The sequence below is a fragment of the Rhineura floridana genome, chromosome 8 (assembly GCF_030035675.1).
Source record: "Rhineura floridana isolate rRhiFlo1 chromosome 8, rRhiFlo1.hap2, whole genome shotgun sequence".
NCBI classification, from domain to species: domain Eukaryota; kingdom Metazoa; phylum Chordata; class Lepidosauria; order Squamata; family Rhineuridae; genus Rhineura; species Rhineura floridana.
In genome coordinates, this window is record NC_084487.1 from 42098265 (window position 1) to 42113907 (window position 15643).

General features: G+C 42.8%; 1 protein-coding gene across 4 annotated transcripts in view; it reads right to left on the reverse strand.

Annotated features, from left to right (window-relative positions):
* The window catches only part of TMPRSS6 (transmembrane serine protease 6), a 44765-nt gene extending 30356 nt beyond the window's left edge, over positions 1–14409 (reverse strand). For 2 of the 4 annotated variants that reach the window (XM_061639045.1, XM_061639043.1), the window contains exons 1-5: positions 14178–14337; positions 12261–12417; positions 7285–7427; positions 6506–6573; positions 5581–5765 (exon numbers count right to left, since the gene is read on the reverse strand). In XM_061639045.1, the coding sequence (XP_061495029.1) occupies positions 5581–5765; positions 6506–6573; positions 7285–7427; positions 12261–12411 (547 nt within the window). In that variant the 5' untranslated portion in view covers positions 12412–12417; positions 14178–14337. The other 2 variants (XM_061639044.1, XM_061639046.1) reach the window with 2 other exon arrangements.
* Between the last annotated feature and the right edge of the window lie 1234 nt (positions 14410–15643).

Below are 15643 nucleotides of genomic sequence, written 5' to 3' on the forward strand. Positions count from 1 at the left end.
GCATCTCCCACTAGAACTCCTCCTGGTGGCCCCCTCTATTGCTCCGCTAAATATCCAGGAGCAACAAAAATAGCCTCCATCCCCACTCGCAGAAGCCCTTGTCAGAGCAACACTGCATCATCACATCATGCTGCTCCTTTGGATAAAATAAATAGCAACCACAAACCACCAGGAGAGGCATTCAGGCAGCAGCAACTGCCTGTGGATCTTGTCCACCTGACCCAGAAATTTGATGGGGATTTTGGGCCCACCTATATCCCCACCCTACTGTCCAAGAACTAAGGGGAAAAATTGCTAGAAAACATTGGACTTGGTCCTGTACAAAATACATGAAGCCATGTCATCAGGCTGAAAGCTTTCCTACCCTTGCGAGTGGCAGGTGATGAGGTAAAGTGTGGGAATGGGCAAATGGGCAAGAAACGGCAGCACATTGTGCATTTCACATTTCTCGATATTTCCTAAGGACTGTGGTGGAGGCAAAAACACAGAGCTGCTTTTGGCAGGAGCTCCATGTTAGCCATAATGACTTGCCTAAGCTTAGCCCAGGCTGCTTTTCCTCTACAGAAATCCTGGCTTGGTTCCGGATGTGCCTAAAGAAGCATTCTTGAGAAGCAGCCTCAATCTGCAGCTACTGTACATGGTTAGAAATTATTTCGAGACCTAGTTAGTAATTAAAAGAAGAAGATATATCTTTTTCTGATTTTTAACATATCAAAGAAAATAAGGAGAGTTAATGCAGGACAAATTCCTCCAGGAAAGAAGGCATTAAAAGAATTTGCCATCACAGTGTAATATGACAAATAATTTTCATAGTGAGGCTCCTGTATGAACTACAAAAAGCCTTTACAGTTACCCATTAAATAATGAATCATGACACTCTATACTTAGTAGGGAAGGAAAGCAATGATTATCTCCAATTAGAGGGGCAGTATTGCTATTTATACTGCACCAGCAATGTGCATGGCACCAAACAATGTGATGGACTTCATACAGAAAGCAAAGGAGAGGAAGAATCAAAGGAATAGCCAGGACTTTGTGCTTGATGAATAGAGTGGATTATGGTCACATCCATGGAGACAGAGAGCAGAGGAAAGAGGCTTAGGAGGAAGGATGAGATGTTCAGCCTTGGAAGTATGAATTCCCAGCAGTGATGAAACACCCAAGCGGATGGCTTAGGAGGATTATTATGTAAAGTCACAATCATATGAAACAGAGGAAATCACATATATTTCTTTGTCACTTGCTTTTATATCAGTTTGGACTGAAGTGCTTGAATGTAAAGGCATAAATGATATGTATGACTGCAGAAAAATACCGTCAAGGCAAAAGATGCAGCGCAGCTTGGCTTTAAGGGCTTTACTTATAATATTGATCCTAAGAGTGTTTGGGGGCATTAAACTTCTTATGCATTTTCTGTTGCACACGCGTAGCTATTTTGCCCCACCTCCTTTGTATAAAAAACGGGGACACAGGATGCTCATGTTGTGACAACTCCTTCTTTTGCTTCAGAATATGTTGCAGATTCGGATACTCCCCCGAATTGTGGAACAGTCTCCCCGAAGAGGTGCGTATGGCGCCGACATTGTTGTCCTTTCAGCGCCAGGTTAAGACCTTCCTCTTTGCTATGGCGTTTTAATATGTAACTTGTTTTAGTTTAAAATTTTGTTGTAATTGTTTCTGATTTCTTGTTTTTACATATGTTTATGCTGTATTTTATTATGAGATTTTGAGATGTTTTTGTATTCTTATATTTTGTTGTACACCGCCCAGAGAGCTAATGCTAGTCGGGCAGTATAAAAATCTAATAAAATAAATAAATAAATACAATTGTAAAGGCTGTGTCAAAAACGGCCCTTCCTATTCTCATTACTTCTATTCAAAGGTGGTGAAACAAAAAAAGCCATTTTTGCATGGGTGGTGAGGAAAAGAATTGTCAAAACATTGGAAGGGCCCTTACCTTGCCATTATTTTTTAAAAAAAGCAGTACAAGTATTAAAAGCTCTTGCAGAGAGACAGAAAGACAGAGAAAGAGATGATAGCTGCCAGATATAACCACAAAGTAATAGCAGGGTGCTATCTGGCACCACTGCCTTTGCCTTATTCTGGGCAAAAAATGCAAGACAGCAGCTGTTACCACTTCCTCCTTAAGAGGGAGTACTTTAATGCTTTGGAGGGTGGTGGGCCACTTCCTATGGTTTGGTGGGCTAGATCAGGCCTACAGACCATGAGCCACCTCTGAATTTAGCAACAATAACTGCTACTACACAAGCCCAGTGAGTTCCCAACCACCACCACCATCTTAAAACCCTTCTCCTGCATTTTGATGGTATTCACCTAAGAAAGAGTCATGTTAGTGAGAGGTTTATCATCAGCTGGGTTGCACTTCTTGCTGACATCCCTTCACTGACACTCTCTTGCTGACATCCCATTCTGAGAGAGGTTACCACCTGTTCTAAAGAAGGGTACAAACATAGTAGGTGAATTTCATAGATTTTGTTTGTCATGTGTTTTAATATATCTAAGCAACAAAATCATGAATCAAGATGAATGTGCACACAGTTCAGTCCCGATATGATTACAATGGACTGTATTAGCTGACGCCTCTGAACAATCTTCAAGGCTAGTCCCACATGGATCCCATTGCAGCAGTCAATCCTCAAAATTAACATCAGGACCAGACTAGAGGGGACAATGGACAGTTATGATTGGATCTCCTGTCCCTTTAAAATGTATATAACAAATAGATGTTGAAGGCTCATTCAGATCAGAATCAGGATGCTGTGGAAGGGTTAGGGTTAGTTTTCCTCAACAAGGCAAATAGCAGTTTGAAGGGCATTATTAGAAAATGGCACTGGGGAAAGGGTTGATCTCCTTCCCTATCACTACAATCCTGATCTGAACATGAATCCTCAGCACCTTCCCCCCCCTTTCTTTCAAAAATGTAAAGAGACAGGTGATCTGATTGTGAATCTCCATTGTTTCCTCTTGTTTGGTCCTTAAAATAACTTTGGACATCACAGTGATAAACTGAGCTACACATTAGGAAATTCCTGGCTTGAATTATAGCTTTGTCATAACTTCACAAGGTTGTCTTAGGCAAGCCACTTTCTCTCAGTCTCATTCCCTTTGTCATAGGAGGATAATACAGGGGTGTTGTAAAGGTTACAATAAGATAATGGATGAGAAATGATTTGAAAGTGCTGTGTTAATGCTATTTATTTATTTATTTATTTATTTATTTATTTATATTTCTATACTGCCCTTCACTAAAAACAGTAACAGGGCAGTTTACAAAATAAATAAATAGACATAATACATAATTAAAAAACATTAAAATAATTCTCACAAATTACATAAATAGCATTATTAAAAATCCAGTACAAATGACTCATTAGTGACTGTTATCCATATTCTGTAATATCTGCATACCATAGCATTCCCCAAATGAATGAACATAGGCATTATCCCAAGACATTGTAAGAGCTGATATGAAGTTTGAGGTTTGAGTACTGCAATCAGCTCCATATGAGACACTCAAAATAGTTCAGAAGCATTGGTTAACCCAACCCACTGTAGTCCCATTGAGACTTAACAATGTGTCCATCTATGCCAGGGCATAACGTTTGTCACTTAGATATGTTAAAATGTGCCCTTCTGCTCTTTGCTAAGTGTGATTTGCCACATTATAATACATAAATTACTTAGAGCTAGGCGCTGTCACACAGAATGCTTCAGAAATGGAAAACCTGTACATAAAAGCGAATGGATTATGATGGCAAATTATTAGTAGGGAGATTTTCAGTAACATTTAGATTTGGTCTCATTCAGTGTTTCCATCAATTACTTGGATAGAGAAATTAAAAACCAAAATCCATTCACTGACAAGTTCAACACTAAAAGGGACAAACATCTGATAAAGAAACACCTAATGAAGCCAGTTGTATGGGGAGGCACAATACATTGAAATATAAAGTAGTGGATAAAAGAGGCCAAAACTCTAGGGGCATGGTATAAACACATCTGTTTTATATCACTTCAGCTGTCATAGCTTTTTGCAAAGAAGTCTGTTTTGGACAGGATGCTGAGAAAATACTGTTTGAAACCCCACCTTTCCCCACCTCTATCCAAAGAACAACAATTTTCAGGGTTCTCTGGAAAGTGGAAATGAGTGTTTCACTAGTTTAGGTTGGCAATGTAAGTATATCATACATATGAGTGACAGAACACTCATTGCCGAAACACAGTCAAGATTTCAAATGGTGTTATCTGGGGGAGCATTGCAAGGAATACTGCGACAAGAGGAAGTCCAAACTTCAGAAACTGATAACGTTGAAAGGGACTTTGAAACAGCAGCAAAAGCTAGGTAGGTGGGATGCAATACAAACAAACAAAAAGTCTCTTAAGTTTTTTAAAGACTGCCTGCCTGCACCTTGATCCAGCAAATGTGATCCATGCTTGGAAACAGGCTTGCAGTGTGGGTTGCTTGCCCATGGTGGTCCTGCACATTCTTTTATTTAAAATATATTTTAAACACATGTAATTTAGTATCGTTTAATGGCTGCAAAACTTTTATAGTGTGATTTCTTTAAGGAAGAAGCATACCTCATCAGAAGTCATTTCTTTACAAGATGGGTTGGTTTGGATACAAACTCAGTTATGCTTAGATTGGACTACAGATGGATGAATATGTCAGTTTTGGTTTCTCTTTGTTTCTCATATTTCTCAATTTAAATTCAGTTTGCCACATTTCAGTTTGTAATTTTTAAAAAAATTCTCATAAAAATTCATCAGTATTTTAGTGCACATTTCTCTGACTATATAATTTCGCATACATCACTAAAAATACATCACTAAATTTGGAGAAGCATGAATTTTGAAGGACAGCTCAGTTACAGTTCACATATTGTTTTGAGAAGTGTGAGTTAAGTAGGATAAACGCAAACTGAATTCCTCCCTCATCCCTACAGTAGATCCACTGAAATAAATGGGATTTAAATTAGTTATGATTTCATTGGTCTAATTTAATGATGACTAAGTCTAGATCCAATCCCCTGCATCTTTCCTTTCTTTGTTTTTTATTGACAGTATATTTGTGGTATAGTGCTTAGAGCAGAGCTTGGAAAAGTTACTTTTTTTGAACTACAACTCCCATCAGCCCAATCCAGTGTCCATGCTGGCTGGGGCTGATGGGAGTTGTAGTTTAAAAAAGTAACTTTTCCAAGCTCTGGCTTAGAGTGTTGGACTATGACCAGGAAGACCAGGGTTCGAATCCCCACACAGCCATGAAGCTCACTGGGACTGGATGACCTTGGGCCAGTCACTGTCAGCCTCAGAGGAAGACAAAGGTAAACCACCTCTGAATGCCGCTTACCATGAAAACTCCGTAGGGTCGCCATAAGTTGGAATTGACTTGAAGGCAGTCCATTTCCATTTTCACATTTTACTACTCATAGACACATTTACTCCATTCTACATTTCCTCCTTTCTCTTTTTCTTCTCTAGTGTCATGTGATCTCCTTTTCATTCTATATAGGCTCACCTTTTGGAGGTACAAACTGCACATATGCTGTCAGTGCTTACCTAGCAAAACCAGGGATTCTGGCTCAACCTTGTATTCTGTCTGATAGGAGAGGTGGCCTGGTCTACCGATGCTGCCAAGAAGCTCTCTGTAGAGTGTGGTATTCACTTTCTCCACAGTCATCTCCTTGTGTTGGCTTTTGGGGACTTGAAGGGCGAACCAGAAGAAGCAGGTCAGAGATCCTTCCCTAACAAGGAGAGAAGGAGCCATTTTTACCACCACTCTTCCATTTTCCTTTGTGCATCATGTGACTGCTACTGGAGCTAGCTAAACATTTCCCACTTTAACTAACCCAACATCATAGCTGAGACTCATCTGGGGAAGTACGGAAGATTCTTCATCTTTTATAAACACTATGGGCTTCGCCCCTGCTTGCTTCACCCTCCAACACCACTTGCTGTCACCAGACCACACCCCCTAGTCACCAGCATTCCCTCTTCCTCTCTTCTACAGGGCACCAGCACTTCCCCTCCCTCCCCCCATGTGTCCCCTTCCCTCTCCCCTCCCCCATGGGTCCTCCTCCCCCCTGCACATGGGTCACCAGCACTCCCCTCCCCCCATGGGTCTCCCTCCCCCCATGGGCCCCCTCCCTCCTCCCCCACCCACTGATTGACCAGCCCACCAAGGACCAGGACCAGCCACTGCCGGGTGCCTTGATCGCTGCCACTCTGCTCACTCACCCACTTGCTCACCCTGGGTGCCGCTGCAACCACTGGGCTACTCATGTGCTGCTGCTGTTAGGTGACTCACGCAACTCACGCCCTGATGCCAACACCAGGTGACTTGTGCTCCGACGCTGACGCTGCCAGGCGACTCACCTGCCACTGCACCACCCCTTGAGTGTCATGCTACGCATGAATACTTACAATAATATATAGGAAGAAATATACTGCAACTTCTAAGGGGCCTTAATAATGCTTCACTCACCCAAAGGCATAGACTGTACTGGAGTTGTAGTAAGGAGCCAAGTCAGTGGCATAGATAAGGTCTTTCAGCTGAAAAGAGAATGTTCTCAAATAACTACTAGGCAATGATGTCATCACAAAAGAATACTGCCTCTCTCTCACAATATAATTCAGTTATCATTCAACACACAGGTGTGAATTGTCTAGTTCTGAGGAGGATTGCCATCTTTTCGACCATCTCTGCTCTAGGGTGCCACTTTTGCACTGGCCAAAAAGGGGAAATGCATCATCCAAAAAAGAGGATGAAAAGGACACCGATTTGCATACAATGTATGCACATGCTAATTTATATGCATGGAGGCAAATTTAGACGTGGTTACTATAATTTAAGTAGAAATACAATGCATCTCGCCATAGTGGGAAAGACTGTGACCAGGTGACCTGTCCACTCAGTCTGCTGTTCAGCTGCTAAGTGCATTAACAGGCAATGCCATTAACAAGGCCTGGCTGCTCTCCCTGCTTATGGTTCCTGATCGTTAAACAGAGGACACCGTGAAATAGACAACTCTGTAAAGTTGGACACCTGGCTACCCTTGCCTGCTTCTGTTCCTTTACTGCAGTTGGATATGTAGAAATTCGCTAGACGAAGGGCTTCTCATGCTGGGAAAATATAATAGAAGGGCAGAGGGAGTCAGTAAGTTACCCTGCTGTGACAGGCATTGGAGAAAGACCCATAAAAAAGCTGGCAACCCTATTACCCATAATCCAGTACCCTCTGCAACTCATGAGGTTGTGCCCTACCATCTTCTGAGTCTTTGCTATCTCCGTCCAGAAAGATCTGGATTCCATCCGCCCATGATCCAGGGAATACTGTCGATTAAGGATCTTCAGGCTGCCAGAGTAGAAATGCAGGGGTGTTGCCTCCAGATGCCGAGGTCTGTAGTCTGCAGCCATGGCAATGAGATGTATTGATGAGTTCCATACAGTGGAAGAGAAAAGGCAGGACTTTAGCTTGTAAGTCTAAAGTAACTGTAAACTTGTGGACAAGGCTTGTTTGTTTTAGATTTTGTACAGCTGCTGGTTATTTTAGGTGCTTAAGAAGTAACACACAAGGCAAGGAATCTAGACAAAGCCCTAAGAAATGAAAACACCCTGATCTGCAAAACATTTACTTGGGAGGACATTCCATTGATTTCAGTAAAGCTGATGCCTGCTTTATGAAGCCTAAGGTGGCCACTTACACATCAATGACAAAGAGGAAATGCATCACAAAAAAAGAGGACACCGATTTGTATATACTTTGCATGTGCTAATTTATATGGTCAATGCAAATTTAGAAAAAATCAAAATTAACTAGGAATATATCTCACCAGGGTAGGGTGAGGTACAACTATGTACCTGCTCAGTTTGCTCTTCAGATGCTAAGTATTGTTGATGGGCAAATTCAAGGTATTTCTGCCATTCCCTTCTTTGGGTACTTTATCTTTAAGCCAGACTTAGACTGCACAGCCTTTTAGATAGAGGGCTGTATAACAGGACACATGGCCACTCTAACCAAGCCTGGAAAATGAGATGACAGTAGAATGGACAGTTTCACTTTGGATTACAGATGGGGGATGTCATTTGCGAATGCACCCCTCCTCCTTATGAATGCACCCCTCCCCCATGTAACAAGTTCCCTGCAAATGAAAAACAACAGTGCACATCAGGGAAAATGGTTCTAGTTCAAACCACTTCCTGTGTGCTGGGTTTCTACTTGCAAGGAGGCATTGTTGTGATTTTGTTTTTTTAAAAAAAAATGCAGTCTCATTTTTGTTCTGTATGAGCTGCTTTGGATTGCAATATTTGATTGGAGATAAAATGTTAAATAAGGAAACATTAATTTTAAGACATGATTCCTTGCTGCAGTCTAAAATGAAATATTCCATTCTGCCACCTCATTCCCCTACCATGCTGGCGAATGTACAGAGAAGCCTTAGTCTAAGCAGTGGCACTTAGGTTGCAAACCTATACTCATTTATCTGGGAGGAAGCCCCATTAAATTCAGCAAGACTTACTCCTGAGGGGACATGTATAAGATTGTGCTGTTCTAATTTGTTCGGAATCCTGATTCACAGGTGATTGTGGCTCGTGTGATGTGGATACATTTAGTGTACCTGAAGGTACCAAATGACTCAAACATTGTGATGCATTCATTTATAGCAACCTAGAATGGACAACATAGTTTTGCACAGGGATATCTTGGCACACACAGGTAACAACATACCTTTTTGTCACTCCATGGGCAGAGCAATTCTAACTTGGGACCAGGGAGGAGTAGAGCAGCAGATCCAGCATCTCACCATCCCATCTCATGCTGGTTCACACTGGCCAGAGTGCTAAATGGGGATGGGATGGGCAATTATTCCTTTTTTTGCTACACTGGCTGTCTGGGACATAGTTGAGAGGCTGTGGAGCTTTAGATCCAGTGGATCCCAAACTGCTGGCGCCCTGCTCCTGAAATGGCCTTTCTGCTTGCACTGGCTGTAATTTTCTCCATACTAGGGTGCAGCTGGAGCCTCTGCTACAATGGGGCTCTGCCCCTGCAATCCAGCATTGGTGCTCTTCTCTGATGGCAGAGACCAGCCATCCTACTGATTCTGCCCCCCAAGCTAGCAACCTTGGAGGGGTATGATTGTACTCTTAGTCCCATAACAAACGGAACACCATTGTGCTTGTTTTGGGGATGTGAAGAAGGAAAGATGCTGCGAAAGAAAAGGTGAGAAAAATCTTGCCATTGTGTATAATAATGTACACAAAGGAGGATGAAAAACAGCCATAGGGGAAAAAATATGGGGGGGGGGAAACACCAAGTATTTTTGTTCCTGATAGATTTCAAGAAAATCAATCTGTTTATCGAGGGTTTTATCAACTTTACATAGGTATGCACTCTAAAAATGCAGGATTACAGACTTCCACAACCACCTTATACTGAAACAGACTCTAGCTCAATATACCAGCAATGGGGAACCTCTAGCCTGTGGCCTAATTAGGCCCATCAGGCCTCTCCATTTGGCCCACAAGCTTCATTTAGCCAAGCCAAGCCACAGCCATGTACCCTACACCTGACATTAGGTGTGAGGCAGATAAAGATGCATATGGACCAAAAGAGGGTGTGCAGGCACCACCAGGCAGCTAATAGTTGGGGTTTGCAAAGTGCTATGCAAGGGATCAGCTGGTCTGTACTAGTGACTGGCAGTGACTTTCCAGCATTTCAGACAGGGGACTTTCCCAGTCCTATCTGGAGCTGAATCTCGAACCTTCTGCATGCAAAGCAGATGCTCTACCACTGAACCTTGTCACTTCCCCTCTCCGTAAAAAAAAGGCAATCTTCAAATTACAGCGCTATATCTAACAAATTCTACAATGCCATAACACACCATATTTAGTTAAACTACTTATAACAGTACAATTGATGAAATCTTTAACCTCTTTTGGGAGGAAGGTGGAGGAGAGAGTAGTGGTAGAGTGGCTGCAAGCATTCTTGGATTACACGGATTATTTCAATCCACTCCAGTCTGGGTTCAGGTCTGGCCATGGGACTGAGTCAGCCTCGATGGCCCTGATAGATGACCTTCACAGAGAGTGAGGCAGGGGGAGTGTGACCTTGCTCCTGCTTCTCGATCTCTCGGCATGTTTGACCATTGACCACAGTATCCTCCTGGACTGGCTCCATGGAATGGGAATGGAGGGGGTGAATGTGTTGCAGTGGTTCCAGTCCTACCTACAGGACCGAATAGCATCGGGTGATTGTTTTTCAGTCTTCTAGCAGTCGCACTATGGGGTGCCGCAGGGTACCATCTTATTCCCAATGCTATTTAATATCTATATGATCCCAATGGGAGCAGCCATTAGGAGTGATGACACTCAGCTCTATTTCTCTGTAATGTCTGAATCAGGAGATGCTGTGCGGGCCTGGACCGGTGCCTGGATGCAGTGGTAGAATGGATGAAGGGGGAAAAAAGCTAAAATTGAATCTTGGCAAGATAGAGGCACTGTGGGTGAGTGGTTTCTGTAGGTGAGAATTTGGTCAATTGCCTGCCCTGGATCGGGTTGCACTCTCCCTGAAGGAGCAAGGTATGTGCTTCTGGATTCAGCTCTGTCACTGGAGGCCCAAGTAGTCTCAATGGCTAGAAGTACCTTTTATCAGCTGTGCCTGGTAAGACAACTATGACCATTCCGAGACTGGAAAAGCTTGATCACAGTAATTTAGGCATTGGTGACTTCAAGTCTGGATTACTGCAATGCACTCTATGTGGGGCTTACCTTGCACTTGACCTAGAAACTGCATTTAGTGCAGAATGCTACAGACAGATTGCTGACAGGAGTGAGACCCCATAAGCATATCACCTCTGGCCAGGGATCTGCACCATTTGCCCGTTTGTTACCTGACCAAGTTCAAGGTGGTACTATTGGTATATAAAGCCCTTAACAGCTTCGAATCAGTTTACTTGCAGCACCACCTTACTCCAGATGTGCTCCCTCAAGCACTTTGATCTACAAAATCTACTATTTGGATCTTTCTGCCTGTTGACATCAGGTAAGCTCCTTCGTTGTATTATTTTTGGTGCCTGCTTAAAACCTTTTTGTTTAGGCAAGCCTGTCCAGACACATAGATGTTGATGCGTTTTAATCTTTTTAGTCTGTTGCTGTTTTAACTGTTTTTAAAATTGTTTTTAATTACTTGTTTTTAACTGTTTTATCAATAATTTTCAATGTTTTTTGAAAACTGCTTAGAGGGTTTTTTTACAATCAAGCAGCATATAAATTTCGTTAAATAAAATAAATAAATATAGCATAATCATATAAACTGTAACTTTGAAATACATAGAATGTCCCTTCTTTCATGTATAATAAAACCAAAACTTATTTCTTTCAGCGTTTCTTGGAAAATTGCTTGGGGCAATTTCTCTTGATGCTCACTTAAGCAGATTACATGTAACTACCCCAAGAGGATATATACCAGGTTCTTCCTCTAAGCAGCTATCTGTAATTAAGCTAAATTGTCACATTTTAACAAAATAATGCTGATTCTAGTTCCTTTCATCAAGTAGTGAACAGATTGTGTGACTTTCAACCTAAGAAGTAGACCGGTCACTCAGTTGCAGATTCTTCCTTAAATAATTTTGAAACATACAATTGCTTCTCCATTCAGCCACATGAAAAAGGAGTTCAGCGCATCAAAAGTGAGTTGCAAACTGTCATGTGAAGAAGCCTTAAGACAGGTCAGGTATGGATGTAAGTATCTTCGGGATACTTACACAAACCTTATCCCCCCTCCATCAACAATAGAAATGGGTAAATATACTGTTTTTCTCTTTCTCATTTTTCCAGTCTTCAGTTCTCCAGATTTCCACACCCATCTGCATTTGTTTTTAAAGTCCTCATGCAAATTCATTAGGAGTTTTGTGTGAATTTCTCTGACTATACACATTTTTATATGCCTAATGTACACATTTTTTTGCAAAGTAATGTCCCCTAATAGAATTCATTTTTTTCATATTATTTTCACTAAAATATGCATATATGTGCATTTTGGTATGTTACTTAGCTGGAGAACTGCAGTGCTAAATTTGGAGAAATGTGCATTTGAAAGATGGGTGCGTTTCAGTTCTCATGTTGGTTCTGAAAGTGTGAACTAGGGAGATTTGTCTTTAAATGTGAATTGAATCAAATTTCTCCCTATCCCTAGTCAGCAACCATCATAAAGAAGAACAACAAAATACCAGAATTCTTACCTATGAAATACCAAGTTAGAGCTCCAGCTCCAGTTAGCAGAACCAAGACTATCCAAAGCGGAATGTACCGTCGGCAGTTACGAAGACCACACTTGTGTCCTTCATGAGGATGCTCCTTTGAATGGTCCTCCTGATCCTCACCCTCCATCATGGGCAACTTGCCAAATAGCAAAGCAAGGATCAGTCTCCATTATCTATGGCTAAGGTTCTATGTCACAGTCAGCACAATCAAATCAATACAATTTACCTGGAAGGTGACTCAAAACTTCCATAACTTTACAACTGTATATCTCACACATTAATACCCCAGCAGGCTGCCACCAACTGAGGGCACCTTCCTGTTTTGAGAGGAAGAAAGGATGAGCACCAGTTGCTTGGCTAGAGTTCTAGAATGTTCTGAAATTAGCTCTGTGCTGGCACAGCCCCATATGTCAGTGTTATAGGTTTCTGTGCAACTCTGGAGATGAGAAATATAGACCCTCCCTGTTTGTAGCCCTTTTTTGGATGCTGGATGAGGTAACATCGATGTATAGATGCAATTTGTATGTACAGGTGGAATTTTTGGAATCATTTCTATAAGTTTAATAGTAATAGTAATACATTTTACCATAGTGGGGAAGACAAGTGCCTACTCTGCTGTCCAGGTGCTAACTGTTGATGGGCAACTTCAAGGCCTCTCTTCTCCCTTCTTAGGGTTCTTGATTTTTAACTTGGACTTGGGCCCAACAGCCATTCAAACAGAGGACTCTTTAAAATAGGCTGTAACGGGACACATGACCACCATACTTTCAACCTAGTTTCTCTCACAAGATTTTTCTTAGGCTCTGATCCACTCAGAAGGTCACAAATGTAACAAATAAGTGCATAAGATGAGAGTGTGCCAAAACAACCAAAGGCCAGAATTTTCTTCATTTGACCTCCATTTTGTGGGGTTTCAGGGCTGGCCAAAGACATTTTGGCGCCTGAGGCAAAGGACAGTGTGTCTTCCCCCCCACAGTCCATGTACAGAAAGTGTCCTCCACCACTCCAGATGGCAACAGTTTAGGGGATGCAGGGCAGGCCACATCACACACATAGTTCTGTCCTCCATCTCCCTGTTCTCCAGCATCTGCAACCTGAGGTGGCTGCCTTGCTCTGCCTAACAATAGGGCTAGCCCTGTTCCCGGTGCAGAACTAGTTCTTTGAATTAAATGTGGCAGTCAGAGGGTGAAAATAAGCAACTAAACAGAAATGTGTGCATACCCCCAACCTGGTGCCCTCCGTATGACTTTGACTGCAACTCCCATCATTCCCAGCCAGTATAACCGTTGATCAGTTATAATGGAAGCTGTGGTCCAAAAGCATCAGGTTGGGGAAGGCTGTTATATACCGAAGGGCAGGGACAGGATGAGGTGGTGTCCTCCAGATGTTATGGACCACAACTCCTATCACTATGTAACCAATGATCAGGGATGATGGGAGTTGTAGTCCACATCATCTAGACAGTGCAGTCTTGCCTAACCCTACCAAAGGGTATGAAACAAGCCAATAAACATACTCCTGACTCATGTATGCAATTGCTTCTGGGAATCACAACACCCGCCACCTGCTTCCCACCCACATCGCCACTACAGTCACAATGCAAAGCATGGTCGTCCATGGGGGGGGGGAAAGTAAGGAGGTGGTTGCCCTCCACAGATGAACCATAATCCCAAGATTCTCAGTTGTCATTTTTTAAAGAGTAAGTTTCTAGCATTTGTAGAACCTGAGATAGGAGACAAAATGCACAGCCACTATTCTCATTTTTTTTGGTGAGAAATTAGTCTGCTTGCCACTTTCAGTGTTCTGTTCCCTCTCCCTCTTAGAAACACCTCCCACACAGGAAAATTCCTGGGGATACCCATGATGCAAAGGCCTCCCTCTCTTTTCCCTCAATACCTTTTCGCTGCTATTTCTTCACAGGGCTTTTACACATCCATAGCGAGAAGGCTTGGGCTGTACTATAATGCCACCCAGAGCCCAGCAACAGAAAATAGCCTCCAAACCTCCTTCTTCCTCCCTTGAAGCAAAATTCTAAAGATTGATGGGGTCCCAAATTGACAGGCCTACCTTCACAGCTGCCCGTTGCACTTGTGGCCTGGTGCGGTCTCATCCAAAATCACACCCCCCCACCCCACCCCCACAAATGTAAATACTGAGCAGGATTGAATATTTACTGAGGCCCAAGGTCTTCCCTGCGATCAGTCGGTTATCCAATGTTTTTTGTCCTCTATTTTCGGCCTTTGCCCTATTCCGAGCCAGCACAGAAAGCTGTGCTTAAATGATCTCTTGTCAAATATTTCCTCATGAAGAGTTCTGTGTTGCTCGATAGCTTACACAAGGCTAATGCTCTACAGACCTTCTCAGGCGGGGGGCACACTTGATAGTTCCACTGCCTTTGGAAGTTCAGGAGAGGGCATTCTCTGCGGCAGCCCCTGAGCTATGGAATTCCCCTCCCACAGAGGTATGCATCTGGCACCTTCACTGTCGAGATGCACCTCTTTACCTTGGCCTTTGACACCTGACACACATATTTTTAGGACCCACCTTAAGCCTTTTGATTATTCATTGTTTTAACTGATTTGAATATGGCAGTTTTACATTGTTGTAACCTGCTCTGGGATCTTAACAGTGAAGTGCGGGTAAGAAATCTAATTCATAACAATAATAGATGTTTTGTCCAACCAAAAGACATCCCCTTACCTATGTGGTATCTTTCATTCCATGGGAATACTGTGAGAGTTCTCTTTACCAAACATAGAAGACATTGCAGCTTTCCAAATGGGGGAACACAGAAGGAAAACACTGGTGGTGGGGTGGTGGTGGGGATGAAGGACGACTTGTAGGAGAACAGCCTGCAGGATGTGGAACGGATGATGCAGTGAAGAGTCAGGGTAACACACAGCTTGCTCCCAACCTCCTCCTCCCTCTGGACCCCCCTCTAGAGCACTGCCAACTAGTTGCTGAGCAACTTTTCCCTGTCTTAGTTACACTTGTTGGTTCCAAGGGGATAAAGCCAAAATCAGACTGAGGGGGGGGAGACATCCTTCTGCCTGGAACAAACGCTTCTACCTCCATCTTAGGGTTGCTACTTTTTCCTCCTAGAAGAGCTCCTGCACTTTTAACAGCTGTACAACAGACAACATTCAATAGGCACGGCTCAACCCCCCCCCCCCCATCATGTAGATCCTGGGGCATGGGTTTTATTTCTTGAATGTCTGCATGATACACTGCTGGTTAGGGACAGGTGTGTGTGTGTGTTGCTGGAGAAATGTCAGCAGACTGGGTAAAGGAGGCGAAGTGAGCAGCAGAGAAAGCGATGGCGTGGGCTCAGCAGTGATAGGCTGACAGAGCACAATCCAAAC